This window comes from Heptranchias perlo, chromosome 12 (assembly GCF_035084215.1).
Source record: "Heptranchias perlo isolate sHepPer1 chromosome 12, sHepPer1.hap1, whole genome shotgun sequence".
In the NCBI taxonomy this organism is placed as follows: domain Eukaryota; kingdom Metazoa; phylum Chordata; class Chondrichthyes; order Hexanchiformes; family Hexanchidae; genus Heptranchias; species Heptranchias perlo.
Genome location: NC_090336.1, coordinates 14,972,877 through 14,991,734, shown reverse-complemented (window position 1 = coordinate 14,991,734; position 18,858 = coordinate 14,972,877). Strand labels below are relative to the sequence as shown.

The 18,858-nt window shown below is 45.1% G+C and overlaps 1 protein-coding gene across 2 annotated transcripts in view; it reads left to right on the top strand.

The window, feature by feature from the left end:
* dusp8a (dual specificity phosphatase 8a) overlaps positions 1-18,858 on the top strand; it is a 187,179-nt gene that overhangs the window by 150,258 nt on the left and 18,063 nt on the right. Inside the window, exon 1 of one of the 2 annotated variants that reach the window (XM_067993693.1) lies at positions 11,303-11,725. The exons of the other annotated variant lie outside the window; for it this stretch is intronic. Within the exon in view, the coding sequence (XP_067849794.1) occupies positions 11,659-11,725 (67 nt within the window). The 5' untranslated portion in view covers positions 11,303-11,658. Of the gene's footprint in view, positions 1-11,302; positions 11,726-18,858 lie in introns of those variants that run through there. 2 annotated transcript variants of the gene reach the window in all.

Sequence of the window (18,858 nt, the reverse complement as noted above, 5' to 3'; positions counted from 1 at the left end):
ACCAGCTCTCACTAGTACAATGACACCAGCTCACACTGGTACACTGACCCAGCTCTCACTAGTACACTGACCCAACTCACACTAGTATACTGACCTAGCTCTCACTAGTACACTGACACCAGCTCTCACTGGTACACTGACCAGCTCTCACTAGTACACTCACCCAGCTCACACTAGTACACTGACCCAGCTCACACTGGTATAATGACACCAGCTCACACTGGTACACTGACCCAGCTCTCACTAGTACACTGACACCAGCTCACAATGGTACACTGACCCAGCTCTCACTAGTACACTGACCCAGCTCTCACTAGTACACTGACCCAGCTCTCACCAGTACACTGACAACAGCTCTCACTGGTCCACTGACCCAGCCCACACTAGTACAATGACACCAGCTCTCACTAGTACACTGACCCAGCTCTCACTAGTACACTGACCCAGCTCACACTGGTACACTGACACCAGCTCACACTGGTACACTGACACCAGCTCACACTAGTACACTGACACCAGCTCACACCGGTACACTGACCCAGCTCACACTAGTACACTGACCCAGCTCTCACAAGTACACTGACAACAGCTCTCACTGGTGCACTAACCCAGCTCTCACTAGTACACTGACCCAGCTCACACTAGTACACTGACCCAGCTCTCACTAGTACACTGACCCAGCTCTCACCAGTACACTGACAACAGCTCTCACTGGTCCACTGACCCAGCCCACACTAGTACACTGACCCAGCTCTCACTAGTACACTGACCCAGCTCTCACCAGTACACTGACAACAGCTCTCACTAGTACACTGACCCAGCTCTCACTAGTACACTGACCCAGCTCTCACTAGTACACTGACCCAGCTCTCACTAGTACACTGACCCAGCTCACACTAGTACACTGACCCAGCTCTCACTAGTACACTGACCCAGCTCTCACAAGTACACTGACAACAGCTCTCACTGGTGCACTGACCCAGCTCACACTAGTACAATGACACCAGCTGTCACTAGTACACTGACACCAGCTCTCACTAGTTCACTGACCCAGCTCACACTAGTACACTGACCCAGCTCTCACTAGTACACTGACCCAGCTCACACTAGTACACTGACACCAGCTCTCACTAGTTAACTAACCCAGCTCTCACCAGTACACTGACCCAGCTCACACTAGTACACTGACCCAGCTCTCACTAGTACACTGACCCAGCTCACACTAGTACACTGACCCAGCTCTCACTAGTACAATTACCCAGGTCACACTAGTACACTGACCCAGCTCACACTAGTACACTGACCCAGCTCTCACTAGTACACTGACCCAGCTCTCACCAGTACACTGACCCAGCTCTCACTAGTACAATTACCCAGGTCACACTAGTACACTGACCCAGCTCACACTTGTACACTGACCCAGCTCTCACTAGTACACTGACCCAGCTCTCACTAGTACACTGACCCAGCTCACACTAGTACACTGACCCAGCTCTCACTAGTACACTGACCCAGCTCTCACTAGTACACTGACCCAGCTCACACTGGTACACTGACCTAGCTCTCACTAGTACAATTACCCAGGTCACACTAGTACACTGACCCAGCTCTCACTAGTACACTGACCCAGCTCTCACCAGTACACTGACCCAGCTCTCACCAGTACACTGACCCAGCTTTCACCAGTACACTGACCCAGCTCACACTAGTACACTGACCCAGCTCTCACTGGTACATTGGAGTAGGGATAAGCAGATTAGGGAGGTGAACATGTGGCTGAAGGTGTGGGGTGGGAAAGAGGGGTTCCATTTCATGGGACACTGGCAACAGGAAGGAACTGTAACGTTGGGACAGGGTCCATCTGAACCGGGCTGGGACCAGGATCCAAACGAAAAGGATGAATAGGGCGGTCACAAGGACTTCTAACTAGTAAATGGGGGGTGGGGGGGTGCTCAGGTGGAAAAGGTAATATAAATAATAATTCTAAAACAAATGAAAAGGAAGATAGTAGAGCAATAATCAGAAATTATGCTTTAGGCACTAAGGTAAAGGTGAAACTAAAAGATATAAAGTAATTAAACCAGGAGAGAGAAATAAGAAATGTGTGAGAAAAACTGCATTAGAGCAGAAGGACAGGTTAGGGTATGTGCCCAAATAAGTGTTCTTTATGCAAACGCACAGAGTATAAGGAACAAACTGAATGAATTGCAGATGCAAGTTTAACTTAGAGGGAACGACATAGTAGCTATTACTGAGACATGGCTGCAAGACGGTCAGGACTGGGAACTGAATATACCAGGTTATAAGATCTATGGGAAGGATATGATAGAGATTAAGGATGAAATTACTTCAATGATGAGAGGATATGACGAGAGGTAAGCAGGCAGTGGAGACTTTATAGGTGGAATTAAGAAATAGAAAAGCATTTAAGACTCTAGTGGGAGTTGTGCATAGACCACCTAGTAGCATCTGTGGAGCGGCAGAATATATAAACGCAGAGATTAGACAAGCATGTAGCAAAGGCAGGGTTGTTTTTAATGGGGGATTTTAAATTTCATATTGATTGGGATAAGCAGATGAGCTCATATCAGAAAGGTAGTGAATTTCTTGAGTGTGTTCAGGACAGCTGTCTGTAAAAATATGTCCTAGAACCAACAAGGGGGAAGACCCTATTAGATTTAATAATGAGTAATGAGCCAGATTTAGTTAGGAGCCTAACGGTGCGTGAACGTTTCTCTAATAGCGATCATAATATGATCGCGTTCAACATTGTATTTGAAAGAGAGAAACCTGAATCAGCTACTAAGATTCTAAATTTAGGTAAGGCCGACTTTAACAGGATGAGACAGAGACTGTCCACAATAAACTGGGCAAATCTGTTAACTGGTAAAACAACAGAAGATCAGTGGGAGGTGGTCAAAAAGAATTTGATACAGAACCAGTTTGTACCTCTTAGGGGCAAGGGCTGTACTTGCCAAAAGAAACAGCCATGGGCAACAAAAGAGGTTAGAGACAACATAAAGCTAAAAGAAACAGCATACAAAAATGCAAAAAATAGCACAGATCCTGGCGACTGGGAGAGATGCAAAGAACAGCAAAGGGTGACAAAACAGATATTAAGAGCTACAAAAAAAGAATATGAAAAGAAACTTGCAAGGGATATCAAAATCAACACAAAAATTTTTTATAATTATATTATGAAAAAGAGGGTGGTCAAGAGCAATGTGGGCCCCTTAAAAACTGATAATGGTGATATTGTAAATGAAAATAAGGAAATGGCGAATATATTAAATAATTACTTCACTTCAGTATTTACAGTAAAGAGAATAGCATGCCGGATACCCCAAGGCAATTAATTTTGAATCAGGGTCAGGGACTCACCATAATTAACATAAGCAAATTAACAGTAATGAAGAAAATAATGGCACTAAAGAGTGACAAATCCCCAGGATCAGATGGTTTCCATCCCAGGATTTTAAAGGAAGTAGGGTGAGAGCATTGCAGATACCCCAACTATAATCTTCCAAAGTTCCCTCGATTCAGGAACCGTTCCTTTAGTTTGGAAAATTGCACATGTCACACCGCTATTTAAGAAAGGTGAGAGAGAGAAACCAGGGAATTATAGACCAGTTAGTCTAATATCTGTTGTCGGGAAATTACTAGAGTCTATAATTAAGGATAGAGTGACTGAACACCCTGAAAATATTCAGCTGATCAGAGAGAGACAACATGGATTTGTAAAGGGTAGGTCATGCCTGACAAACCTGATTGAATTTTTTGAAGAGGTGGCTAAAGTTGTGGGCAGGGGAATGTTGTTTATATGGACTTCCAGAAAGCATTCAATAAAGTCCCTCATAAGAGATTGTTAGCTAAAGTTGAAGCTTATGGAATTGAGGGCAAATTATTGACCTAGTTAGGAAATTGGCTGAGCGGCAGGAAACAAAGAGTAGGGATAATGGGCAGGTACTCAATTGGCAGGATGTGACTAGTGGTGTCCCACAGCGATCTGTGTTGGGGCCTCAGCTATTCACTATATTTATTAATGACTAAGATGACGGGATAGAGAGCCACATATCCAATTTTGCCGCTGACACAAAGATAAGCAGCATTGTAAACACTGTAGATGGAAGCATAAAATTACAGAGAGACATTAATAGATTAAGTGAACGGCCAAAACTATGGCAAATGGATTTCAATGTAGGCAAGTGTGAGATCATCCACTTTGGACCTAAAAAGGATAGATCAGAGTACTTTCTAAATGGTGAAAAGCTCGAAACAGTGGTGGTCCAAAGATACTTAGGGGTCCATGTACATAGATCGTTAAAATGTCATGGAGAGGTACAGAAAATAATCAAAAAGGCTAACAGAATGCTGAGCTTTATATCTACAGGACTAGAATACAATGGGGTAGAAGTTATGCTACAGCTGTACAAAGCCCTGATTAGACCACACCTGGAGTACTGTGTTCAGTTCTGGGCACCTCATCTTAGGAAGGATATATTGGCCTTGGAGGGAGTGCAGTGTAGATTTACTAGAACGGTACCTGGACTCCAAGGGTTAAATTATGAGGAGAGATTACACAAACTAGGGTTGTATTCCCTGGAAGTTAGAAGATTAAGGGATGATTTGATCAAAGTTTTCAAGATATTAAGGGGAACGGATAGGGTAGATAGAGAGAAATATTTCCGCTGGTTGGGGAGTCTAGGACTAGGGGACATAGATGAAAAATTAGAGCCAGGACTTTCAGGAGTGAAATTAGGAAATACTTCTACACACAAAAGGTGATAGAAGTTTGGAACTCTCTTCCACAAACGGCAGTTGATGCTAGCTTATTTGTTAATTTTAAATCTGAGACTGATACATTTTTGTTAGCCCTATATCCCTTAATACCTTTGGTTAAGGCGGGTATATGGAGTTAGGTCACAGATCAGCCATGATCTCATTGAGTGGCGGAACAGACTTGAGGGGCTAAATGGCCTACTCCTCCATCCTATTACCAGAGATCTCACTGGTACACTGACCCAGCTCTCACTGGTACACTGACCCAGCTGTCAGCGGTATACTGACCCAGCTGTCAGCGGTATACTGACCCAGCTGTCAGCGGTACACTGACCCAGCTCTCACCGGTATACTGACCCAGCTCTCACCGGTACACTGACCCAGCTCTCACTGGTAGAGCTCAGCGTATTTATGGAGAAGGTTATTATCCTGGCAGTAAATCAGGCATTGGGAGCTGATCATAATGGAATAAAAGTGCTTAGAAACTCTGCGCAGAAAATTCACCTATGAATGTCCTGCCTCTACACTGCTGTCCCCACCAGCTGAATGAAAGCAAGGTTACGGGTTGCGTGAAGAAGTCGAAAAACCAAATGCAGTCTATGTTGGCAGAGAAACAAAAACAGCAGGTCAGGCAGCGTCCATTGACGTTCCGGGTATAAACCTTTGCTCAGAACCCTGGATACGGAAGAAGGTGTAGACCTGAAACTTCAACTGTCTGGTGTTTTCCTGACGGACGCCGCCTGACCTGCTGAGCTTCTCCAGCGTTTTCTGTTTTCCTTTCAGATTTCCAGCATCCGCAGTATGTCGCTCTCTGTTCTATGTCGACAGAGGCTGTGTACAGGGATCGGACCTTAGCATCCCCTGCCCTTCCGCCTTAAGGAAGGGTGACTGTGTGGTCAAGCTGCTTGTCCCATCCAAGCCATCTTTCCAGCTGAAGGAAGGCCTGGAGAATTTTAGGAAGCCAATAGATCCGCCCATCCCAGTGCAGGTGGACACTGCAGAGTAGAGGGCGTCTTATGGACAACAACATTATGATTTAGTTTGGACGGTTCTCTTTGGTTTTGTTGGGACGTTTTTTGCTTATGTTGAGCTTTTAGTTTGATTGGACCATATGTTTCTTCTCAGTGATAGCACTCTCGTCTCTGCGTCAGAAGGTCGGGGGCTTCAGGTCCCACTCCACAGACTTGAGCATAAAATCTAGACTAACACTTCAGTGCAGTCGGAGGTGCCGTCTTTCAGATGAGACGTTAAACCGAGACCCCGTCTGCGCTCTCAGGTAAAAAATCCCATGGCACTATTCGAAGAAGAGCAGGGAAGTTCTCCCTGGTGTCCTGGCCAATATTTATCGCTCAACCAACATCACTTAAAAAAAAGATTGGCAAATTGCAAACTTCACCACATTTTATTGCAATGTTTAAACCAGATTGATTTTGCCAATATTTCCTACATTACATCAGTGACTACACTTCAAAAGTAATGAATTGGCTGTAAAGCGCTTTGGGACGTCCTGGGTCGTGAAAGGCACTATACAAATGCAAGTTCTTTCTTTATATTAGTGGTGTCCTAAAAGGGGCACTCGTGCTGTTTCTTGTTTGGGGACACTGGGGCAACCTTACTGGTCCATCAAAATAGGCCCAGTGCAGGAGGCTGCATCCATCTTCACCAGCGGATGGAGGGGGTGGTGAGGGGGGGCAGGGGGATTACATTATAGTTCTCGAAGCTAAAAAGGAAAAATTAAACGGAAACATATTTAATAAAGCAGCTATCAAACACTGCCAGAGAAGCTTCATTTTAACAACGTTGCCGGGTTAACCTTAAACAGCCTTCAGCTGCTGCAGTGACCCATTTTAGCATTTTTATCTCCTGGCGATTAGCTGGGTTCTTGCATAACCATGAGGTCACCACATTGTAAGTGCACATTTCCAAGACGATGACTGAGTTTTTTCCCCTTCGACACGATTCTAAATTTGGCCAGCCGGCTCTCTCACAAAAATGCAAGGAAAAAAAAAATCCCGAGATGTCGTCAATGAATGTTCCCACCCAGACTGGGCTGGGGGGGGGCGGGGGGGGTTGCGATCAGGACAGGGAACTGGCAGGAGTCCCAGAACACTTATGCTGCAGCAGGCCTGGAAAGGCTTTAAAAATCTCGAAGAGGAACAAATTTATAAGGAAGTGGAAGGAAACTATGCTGGAATGCTGGCCAGACTGGCAGCTAACTCCTCAATCTTGCTTTCTGGGAGAAGGGGAGGGTAATGCTGATGTCGATGATGTCGGTGGTGGTTGCAAAACATGAAAAGCAGAAAGGGACACATTTCCTTCTGAGGGCAAAATGTGTTTTAAGTGGAGGTGACGAAATGCTGATAAAATGTGTCAGTTAGCCTGGAAAGGAAATGTGTTTAGTAGTGGTCACGTTGTAAATGGCTCCCCTGGGGCTTCTGTGGAAAGGGGGTATCAGGAAAGGCTGCTTTTTTGCAAATAGTGTCTTGGAGAGTGCCAAGCTTTTCCTAAAAATGCAACCATTTTAACACCACCTGGGTGTTGTTGTTTCCCGCACTGATGTACAGCTTCAGGTGGTCAACGAAACAAGAGAGCTTTAAATATATCACCGCCTTCCCCTTGCTCTATTTTTAGTTTGCGTTTCCAGTTTTCTTCCACACCCCACCCCCCTTCCCTCTCCCATTCCTGCCATGAAGCCATTAACCCCTCACCGATGGAGTAAGTTCCGCAGGGGCTGGATGTACTCCGATTCCTTTACCCAGTGCCCACTACTCACGTGGGAGCCCTTGGCGGTGAGGATGGGCAGGCAATTCGACCACTGGGGACGTTGCAGTTGAGCCTGACCGTGCCTCTCCGCACACCTGCCCACTTCTTTCCAGCAGCAGTCAGTGGATAGCATTCAGGAGCAGGAACCCTGACTAATCCCCGACTCCGCTTAGTCCAAGTGAACGCTAATTCTAACATTCCCACCGTCATCCCAGTGAGCAATCAGCTACCTGAGGAGAATCTAGGGATCGAACCTGGGATCTTTCTGATCGCTAAGGCTCAGTGTCACACCAGAGTTGAATTTATGGTTTGCCATTGGCTGGGCTAACATGTTGACTGGTAACGCGGAAAGCCCAAAGGTTGTTAAATGTTGCACGTTGATCATAATCTAATACCTCATGGAATACAGAAGACAGATGCTGAATTTGCCTCAATTCCCACATGAATCCAATGTCTGTTTTCCTGCTGGTTAATGAAATGCCCCGTTTGAATCAGTGATCAAAAAATTGGCTGCTCGTACTTTGACTGCTCCCGAGCTCCCACAACTGGCTCCATTCATGCACTCGGTCAATATAAAACCATGTAAATTAATTAATATAAACACACTCCTATAAAACAAACACTCTAATTGACTGACATGCAATTGCAAATCGCCAGAGAGTGCACCATCCGACAACCATTTTCATAGAATCATACGGCACAGAAGAAGGCCATTCATTCCATTGTGTCTGTGCTGGCTGTTTGAAAGAGCCATCCAATTAGTCCCACACCCCTCTTTCCCCATAGCCTTGCAATGTTTCCTTTTCAAGCATTTATCCAATTCCCCTTTTAAAGTTACTATTGAATCTGCTTCCTCTGCCCTTTCAGGCATCATAACAAGATCAGATCATAACAACTCGCTGCGTAAATAAATTTCTCCTCATCTCCCCTCTGGTCTTTTTGCCAATTATCTGTTTTGGGGGAACCAATTTGGGCGACAGAATTAATGGCAGGATTCACTGCAGACACAGTAAACATACAATCAAAATGTAATCACTTTTCAGAGCAAACAGGGTACTTCGGGACTCCTCCACAGCACTGAAAGTGCAGCCTGGATATTCCTTTGAACGGAGTTGGATGGAAACGGTAACACTATAATCCAGCCAGCAGCAGCCAACTTAACAACTGCAGTGTCTGTCCTGATGGAAGAATAAGGCAGAGAACTGCACATTGCTATTAGTCACACGCCATCAGTGTGTTTCTGCTGACACAAACGCCTGGTAGAAATTCAGTGAAGTGACTATATAATGCTAAAAGTGACTATATAATTTTTGGGCCTGGATGAAAACTTGCCAACATTTTGGAAATAGTAGTACTGAAGCCAAGATGTATGCATTATGTAGGATTTCATGGGAGCGCAGTTGAAATAGATGTCAGGGAATTTCACGGGTAATGCAACGTTCACAGCTGCTCGTCTTTACACAGGCCACCCCAGCTCTAGCATCAGTTTTTAACGGACCCATCAACTCCCTTTACAAAGGGGTCGCTTTGTCCACTTGGATGTCAATTTTCTTCAGGGGTCCAGGGCCAGGCGTAGGTCTCGACCCCCGAGTGGGCACCATTCCCACTGGCCTGGAGACCGGCTGCCTGGTTTCTTCTGGTATATACCGGCTGCCTGGCAGATCCCAGGCCAGGGCTGAGAAAACTCCTGGGCTGGGAGTCCCTTCCCCCCCCCCCCTTTCAGGCCATGTTCCTTTTGACATGGGGGACCATATTTCGGAAGGACGGAGGTTCCACCACAAACCAGACCTCACGGATACTCGTAGCAGAGTCCGGGACCCAACCTATCCTGGCTCTGGCCTCATTGACCAGCCTTCCGTTACATTCCAACCCGACTTATGGAGCTTAAAGGGTTAAATTATGAGGTCGATTGCATAAACTCGGCTTGTATTTCCTTGAGTGTAGAAGGTTGCGGGGTGAGCTGATCGAGGTGTTTAAAATGATTAAGAGATTTGATAAGGTGGATATGGAGAATCTATTTCCTCTGGTGGGGAAATCCAGGACACGAGGATTAAAATTGGAGCGAGGCCATTGAGGAGTGAAATCACTTTTTCACACAAAGGGTAATGGAAATCCTCAAATGACTGGATGCTGGGTCAACTGAAATTTTTAAGGTGAAATTTCCACATCGTTCACCTGAGGAAGGAGGTAGCCTCCGAAAGCTTGTGAATTTAAAATAAAATTGCTGGACTATAACTTGGTGTTGTAAAATTGTTTACAATTGAAATTTTTAAGACTGAGATCAATAGATTTTTGTTAGTAAGCGTACCAAGGGATATGGAGTAAAGGCGGCTAAATGGAGTTGAGGTACAGATCAGCCATAGAATGGCGGAACGAGCAAGAGGGGCTGAATTCCTGAACTCCTGTTCCCACGGCTGGCACAAGCTGCAATTTTTGTTGCTGACTGCAGGCGGACTGAGAGCTTGGCCTGGCGGCGAAACCAGTAGTGTGGTTGGAGAAGGTGGGTAGCCAGAAGTGAAAATTGCTGCTGTGTCTCCCAAGCAACTACAGGTGCAGAGAGCTGTGCTGCACCTGGAGCTGTGGGATTGGCTGTGTGACAGGGTCCCACTGCAGCGGGTCAGGGGATTATAAACAGTGGGGAAAGGTTGGAAGTGAGATCAGTGATCGCAGATAGTGAGAAGTCATTTTAATCCCACTTACCCCTTTCCTACATCACAACAGTGACTGCACTTCAGAAGTACTTAATTGGCTGTCAAGGCATATGTAAAATCCTTCCTCCCCCCTGCCCGCTATTTTAAAGCAACATTGTAAACGCCTTCTTTATACGGATGTTCGTGACTTTGCTAGGAATGGTCCCCCCTCGAAGGTTTGTTTACGAGTGAGATATGTCAAAATTAAACCATAGTGGTTGAGACCTGTTGGTTCTACGGGGACACCCAGCTTGTTACAAGGTACTTTCATACTCGTGCTTGCACCGCAACTTCCAGGCGCTGCTGTCCTAGCCGTTAAGTGTCGGAACGGTGAGCACCGTGGGTGCACTGGCGGAGCCCCAAAGAAAGCAGAGGGGGCAGCTCCTGGCACTTACCCCAACTGCCAAAACTGACCTCCTGACAGTAGTGCCCAGGGCTTCCCTACACTCACAGAATGCAGCTTGCGCTCCCTGCAGTGGAAAAGGACCCCACAAATCTGCGTGAAAGGGGGTGGGGGGTGAAATCTGCAATATAAACTCCACACAAGTACAAAGGGTTAAGGGTCACCGAAGTGAAACTGCTCCTCTTTTGTATTGAGCGGGCACCGCGTCGCAGCACTTGAAGCGTTAAAGTGTTTAACAAGTGTCCTTCTGCTGTGTGTCCCATTCATGCCAGCAATACAATGCATAATGCCCCACATTTAACAGCAGCCTGCATGTGTTGCACTGCTCGCCTGCCTTATGCTATAAAATGCTGCAGATCATTCCGCTGTTTTCATGAAAGAATTAGCCATTGCAGCTCGTAGTAAACAGGGTTTTTTTAAAAAAAAACTCTCGTTATTTAGCAATGGAAAATTTTGCAAATTGCAAAAAGGAAAGGAGCAATTAACTCATTGCCAAATATGCTCAAAAGTTTAAATGACAGGAGGGGGAGGAGGGGGGAAATTTGGCACTGAGCAACCCAACAGGAAATCTTTAACTGGAGTCCCACAGCAACTGCACCTTTTCCTTCCGACCACATGTATCCCCCTCCCCTGGACTCAAGAAAAAAAAATAGATCACTTTTCCAAAACACATTTGCCTGTCGTTTTGAGACCGAAAGGTGGCCCCGCATATTTACGCGGTGACTCAGGAATGCAGATCGACACACGCCTCAGGCAGGAGCTGGGAAGGCTCCCGAGTATTGTACTGTAGCCTGCTGCAGTACAGCCGGGAGTCTGCACAGTCACAGCGAGGGAGGGCAGCACAGAGCACAGTGGCAGAGACAGATGCACACACATCCAAAGATCCGCTGAGACGTACTGCATATCAGACTAGATTCTGTGCTCGTTCCACCATCGCTTTGCCTCACACAGGATTGCCTTTTATTTATTTTTTGTTATTGGTATAAAAACGACAACAGCAAAAATCTGATCGCTGCTTTGAAAATGTACGAAACGGAGATGAAACTGAAGATCAGAGTGAGACGGATGAAAGAAGGAAGGGAAGTCCGAGGTGTGTATGAAGCGTGAAGTTCTTATATTTGTATTTATAAGCAAAACAAAAACTTTTTCAGCTTAAGTTGCAACCAGAAGCGAGTGCTCGTATATCTGCACCGTTTGCACTTTTTTTTTGTGCACCATATGTTATGTTCAACAGTCCCTGGTGTTTGAACCTGTGTGAAGTCGGTAGTTAAAAGTGACATTGATGGAAGCAGGGAGACTGGCCAGGGGTGAGGGCGCTTTTTAATGGTCAGGAACATTGTGCCGGGAGAACTGTTATTGCAGCGAGAATCGAGGGTCAGCCGATTTACAGGCTGCCCTGTGCCACTGACCTTACCGTACATGCCAATCTAACAGGGGGCTTCGGCCGTTTGATCTCAGAGTTTACAATCTAAAGTATCCTCATTCATCGCAACTGCAAATTCGCAGGCGGGGCTGGCCAGTTAACACACTTGACGAGGCCAGACTGATGGCCACAGAGAGTGAAGGGTTAATGGAGAAATAAGAAATGGTTAAACAAGAAATCCAACCCATCAGATTTACGTGATCCTACCCATAATGTACAGTGTGACAGCTGAGAGAGAGAATGCTTTGTGAATTATGTAATGACTGTGCACACCCTGCAGAGGATACTCGGTGCTGTATGACTAATAGCATGTTAAGACAATAATGATCACACATCACTTTGTACTTTATTGCTAATGGGAACAAAGGGTGAGGAAATATCTTTTATTTCTTGAACCTTAAATATCCCACATGCACTGTGGATCTGCACAGATTGGGGGTAATTGCATCTGCCTGTCCACTGCTTGTACAGGGCATGTTCCGGTACACCACAGATCGACTGATGTCATGCCTCAGGAATGGTATTTGCATCCCAAAAGCTCGCTATCTAATCGAGCCAAAGCCTGCTCCAGATGAAATGATTTATTGGAGCAGTTCCATGGCAACGCATCTCCTGAGCGATGATGTCAGAGAACTGGACAAGTGTTGGGGGTTAAGGGATAGAGGGGGTTAAGGGGTGGAAGGCTTGCGACTGGGAAGCTTTGTCTGATGGAGCATGACAAGTGGTTGAGTTGTCGAGCGAGCGGTGAGAGAGGTAAAGAAGCACACTGTTCTCCTGAGAGTGATAGACATAGATGGGGGCCTACTGCAGCATGATGTCATCCATCTGGCTCACAGCAGTCAGAAGGCTTTGAACCACCTATAACCTAGTGCTATTGTTGAGGCTTGAGGAGCAAGTTTCACATCATTTACCACAAAGTGGTACATGCATTTAGATAGCACCTCATCATGCCATCGTATCATCTCCAAAACACTTCACACTTTTTAAAGGGTGGTGAGTGTTATATAGCCAATCCACTCAGCCATTCTGGGCCAGCAACACTCCACAATGGGATGAGTGACTGAGTAATATGGTTTTTTCAGGTGGTATAAAAAAAATAGAATGATACAGTACAGAAGGAGACCATTCGGCCCATCGTGTCTGTGCCGGCTCTTTGAAAGAGCTATCCAATTAGTCCCATTCCCCTGCTCGTTCCCCATAGCCGCTGCAAATTTTCCTTTTTTAGTAGAGATCCAATTCGCTTTTGAACGTTATTATTGAATCTGCTTCCACCGCCCTTTCAGGCAGTGCATCCCAGATCATAACAACTTGCTGCGTAAAAAAATTCTCCTCATCTCCCCTCTGGTTCTTTTGCCAGTTATTTTAAATGTTGGAAGTTTCCTTTTTGCAACCCTGTTATTGGATTACATTCATTTTGAGGCCAGTCTGAAGAATGCGCAATTATTGGGGGGTCTTGATGTGTGTGCTGCCCCTTAATGTTAATTTGGTTAAGATTTACTCTCAGCAGGCATAGAGGATGGCAAGACAGGTTGCTGATCGTCAAGTGCTGAATTTCAGTTTGTAGTATCCCATTTTACAGGGTCATTTATGGGCTGAGATTAAAAGCCTTCCAGGCAGCTGATCATGTTAGTTAAATGTGTTTTTGTAAATTGTTCTTGTAAGTATAAGGGAACGGGGGAGGGGGGAGGAGAAAACCACACTCCGTACATATATTTAGGGCAATTGTGCATATCCATATTTTGAAAAGGACAATATATAATGTACATATAATTAAACATTGTTCAAACAATGAGGTTTCAACTTTTGTTGCAATTTTTATTTTATTAAACAGATCTACTTTTGTATCTGAATTTAGATCAATCCTTAATTCGGATAGTTGAGCTAACAGTGAAATGTCAGCCATCATGTTTCAGGCACGGGTAGATAAGCATCAAGGTCAGATAAGTTTGTGTGTGCGTGTTTTTCCATATAAACTTCTGTTCCACGTGCTGACTTAGCTGATCTCAGGGCGGTGGTAGGGGAGCTACAATTGGCTTCAGCACCCCTGGATTAAGGAGGGGGGAAATTGGCCAGGTTTCACACTCTTAGAAAGAATACACTTTCCTTTATATAGCGCCTTTCACGACCTCAGGACATCCCAAACGCTTGACAGCCAATTAAGTGCATTTTGAAATGTAGTCACTGTAATCACTATCTCATGTTTTGTGTGGATCTCGCCATTGTTTGCAATGGCTCCCGTAGTGGAATATTGCGCCAACGCTCACTCTCGATACACGTGTGAAGAATGGGTCCCTTGGAACCATTCGCCCCGGCAAGGAGTCATCACGTTAAAAAAAAACGTCTGGTTAACAATAAACAACACATTAACCACGGCTTAAAACTGGTAGCTCTGATTTGGTAATGTATGTTAATGTGAATTCTGATACCGATGAGGAGGCCGGCCCGGAGACTGTTGTGTGACTGTAGCGTTGTTATGATCTGTTTATGAGCTGGTGGTCCTGCTTTGCTTTATATTATTGAAGAGCTCTAACCTGGTTGGGGTGGTTGGTCCTGTTCCTACGTTCACATCAGTCTAAAGCCCTTTAAATTCAGAATGAATTAAATAAACATTTAATGTTTACAACTCGCTGCAGATGTATTTATGTTTGCGCAGTGCTTGATACCAGGCCCCCTACTGAGAAACACTGCTGAAAACAGTGGACGTTTAGCCAAAAATAAAAAGCAGCAAGCTCCTTTAATTTGTAACCTATCAGATTACCACCTCCAGGTTAGCTGAACACCAGGATATAATTTATCTGGCTGGCCAATTCAGTCATCCGTGTATTATGTGGGAGCAGCAGAGCTTTCCAATTAAGGAGTCGAGCTGATTTTCAGCCCCAGAACGTACCCTGACCCAGCAGCCAAATGATTTATTGCAGGCGTTTGGAGCGAGGGCTTTGACCTGCACCTGTGCTTTGCATCATTCGTGATGTGATGTAATTGTCAAATCAAGGAGGTGATGTAATGCAGCTAAAAGAGCAGATTGAAACCTTGGGGGGAGGGGAAGGGAGCTGAAACACTACACTGGGTGTGGATTCAGAATGTGTAATGTTTCTGTTAAGGCAGAACATTGTACAATTCAAATGTGTTATGTTTCTGTGATCATGCACTCACCTCTGCTTCCCTTGAATGACCATGAATCCCCTGATGTTGCTATAAAAGAGGCTCTCAGCAGTTAGTTCTGAGATTTCATTGTCTAATATTTAAAAGCAATTGTCTTAGGAATTTGAACTCGATGTCGCAAAGTGAAACTTTGCTTCCGATTAGGATTATTTTTGTTCTTATGTGGGCTCACTGAATATTGTGGGAACCAAGAAAGTGAAATTGAAAGTAGGGAAGGTAAATTTCTTCTTTCATTCTCGGGATATGTTTGTCGCTGGCAAAACCGTCATTTATTGCCCATCCCTAGATGCACTTGAGAAGGTGGAGATGAGCCTTCTTCATGAACTGCTGCAGCCCATGTGGAGAAGGTACTTCCACAGTGCTGTTAGGTAGGGAGTTCCAGGATTTTGACCCAGCGACGATGAACAAACAGCGATATATTTCCAAGTCATGATGGTGTGTGACTTGGAGGGGAAATTGAAAGTGATGGTGTTCCAATGCACCTGTTGCCACCGTCCTTCTAGGTGGTAGAGGTCGCAGGTTTGGGAGGGGCTGTCATAGAAGCCTTGGCGAGTTGCTGCAGTGCATCCTGTAGCTAGCACACACTGCAGCCACAGTACACCGGTGGTGGAGAGAGTGGATGTTTAAACTGGTGGATGGGCTGCTGATCAAGTGAACTGCTTTGTCTTGGATGGTATCGAGCTTCTTGAGTGTTGTTGCAGCTGCACTCAACTAGGCAAGTGGAGAATATTCCATCATACTCCTGATTTGTGCCTTGTAGGTGGTGGAGAGGTTTTGGGGAGTCAGGAAGTGAACTACTTGCTGCAGAATACCCAGCCTCTGACCTGCCCTAGTAGCTATGGAATATATGTGGCTAGACCAGTTGAGTTTCTGGTCAGTGGTGACCCCCCCCAGGATATTGAAGGTGGGGGATTCGGCGATAGTAATGCTATTGAATGTCAAGGGGAGATGGTTAGGCTCCTTCTTGTTGGAGATGATCATTGTCAGGTACTTGTGTGGTTACTTACCACTGATCAGCCCAAGCCTGGATGTTGTTCCTCCCCGATGACAAGTGATTTGGCATCTCGCTGTAAAAGGTGCCATTCTATCAATAACATGATCAGTAAACTTCAACTTTCTTCAACCATTGACTCATTGACCTGGTGTTGGAAATTTTTGGGGCTATGCTCCAGTTGTGTTTATACTGTGGGTCAATGTTATACTCCAATTTGCACACACAGTTCTGCCGCAGAAACAGTTAGGGCAGGAACTGGGACGATTGAGAGCAAGACCCCGATTTTTCTCTAGCCCAGGATCGCTGATGGTAACTCTAGTGCCTTAAAAAAGCTGAGAAGATGTTTTTATGCATGGCACTCTCCTCAGTTGTGTCTTTTCCACCAATTTTGCTTTTTTCACTTTCCTTTTTCTTTTACGTTATTACGACTTTTGAGCCAATTTAATTTGCGTTTGAAAGGTTTGAATTCTCCTATCCAACAGTTTTCACATCTCGCATGCCCCTGGGCTTCAAGCCTGCTTTTTATTTGAACGGCCTGTGCCGAGTGTAGAAAATGACTGTGGTTTCAGTGGGGATTGAATGTAGCGGAAAGAGGTGAGGGAAGGCATGTTTTATTTTTTATATATATATGAGCGCAGACTTCTAGCAATGAGCTAGGCAGCCACTGTACTCAGGAGGGCTGCCCATAATAATTAGCCTCTGTCATGATGTAAAGGATCTTTTTTCAGAGCGGATAGGGGGAAAGTGCTGAGGCGACAGCTGTTAAGATCAGAGCAATTTTCCGCATCATCTCTCATTAGGCCTACGAGGGGATATTAAAAGCTTGCATAGTGTGCCAGCACTGGGTAGTAATCATATGGCAAACTGACAGACTATGGGGGGATAAAAAATGATCCACTGGCAAGCCTCTCTTAAAGGCGCAGGGCCCTATACGGGTCCCAGATTTTATTTTGGTTTCTCAAGAAGGAAGCTGGCCTGATCCTAAAGTTTCTTCCAGGAACCAGGTTTTTTTTGTTTTCTATGTAAATTGATGGTTAGATTTGCTCAGAGGAGATGAATTTGAGTTCCATGGGGCTTGAGCTCATCCAAAACTCTGCTGCCCGTATCCTAACTCGCACCAAGTCCCGTTCACCCATCACCCCTGTGCTCGCCGACCTACGTTGGCTCCCGGTCCGGCAATGCCTCGATTTTAATATTCTCATCCTTGTTTTCAAATCCCTCCATGCCCTCCCTATCTCTGTAACCTCCTCCAGCCCTACAACCCTCCAAGAACTCAGCTAGCCTCCAATTCTGGCCTCTTGTGCATCCCCGATTTCCTTCGGCCCCACATTTGCTGGCTGGGCCCTAAGTTCTGGAATTCCCTCCCTAAAACTCTCCACCTCTCTACCTCTCTCCTCCTTTAAGATGCTTCTTAAAACCTACCTCTTTGACCAAGCTTTTGGTCACCTGTTCTAATATCTCCTTACGTGGCTTGGTGTCACATTTTGCCTGATTACGCTCCTGTGAAACGCCTTGGGACATTTTACCACATTAAAGTAAATTACTACTATTCAGACTGGCAAAAGCTGGGAAGTGGTGTTCCACAGGTATCAGTGCTGGGACCACTGTTGCTCACAATTTACAGTAACAATTTGGATTCAGGAATCAAAAGTACAATTTCAAAATTTGCAGACGACACCAAATTGAGGTGACTAGCCAATACAAAGGAAGAATGTGTCAAAGTGGAAGAGGACATGAAGAAACTTGCGGAATGGGCGTGTAATTGGCAAATTAATTTCAATATAGATAAGTGTGAGGTGATGCATTTTGGTAGGAAGAATAAGGAAACCACATACTGGTTGGATAATAAGAGTCTAAGTGGGGTAGAGGAGCAAAGGGATCTAGGGATACAGATACACCAATCACTAAAAGTAGCGACGCAGGTTAATAAGGCAAATCACACATTGGGGTTCATTTCTAGAGGGATAGAATTGAAAAGCAGAAAAGTTATGTTAAACTTGTATGGAACCTTGGTTAGACCACACTTGGAGTTCTGTGCACAGTTCTGGTCTCCATATTATAGAAAGGATATAGAGGCATTAAAGATGGTGCAAAAAAGATTCACAAGGATGATATCAGAACTGAGAAAATATACTTATCGGGAAAGGTTGAACAGGCTGGGACTCTCTTTAGAAAAGAGAAGGCTGTAGGGTGACCTGATAGAGGTCTTTAAGATAATTATAGGGTTTGATAGGGTTAGACGTAGAGAAAATGTTTCCACTTATGAGGGACTCTAAAACTCGAGGTCATAAATATAAAATAGTCACCAATAAATCCAATAGGGAATTCAGGAGAAAGTTCTTTCCCAAAGAGTGGTAAGAATGTGGAACTTGGTACCACAAGGAATAATAGCATAGACACATTTAAGGGGAAGTTAGATAAGCACATGGGGGAGAAAGGAATAGAAGGGTATGCTGATAGGGTTCGATGAAGTAAGGAGGGAGGAGGCTCATGAGGAGCATAAACGCATAGACCAGTTGGGCCGAATGGCCTGTTTCTGTGCTGTAGTTTCGATGTAACTCGATGTAAGGGTGCTATAGAAATGCAAGTTATTGTGTATTAGGCCCACTGACGTCTGCTTTTTGCTCTAGATTCCTACCAGTTA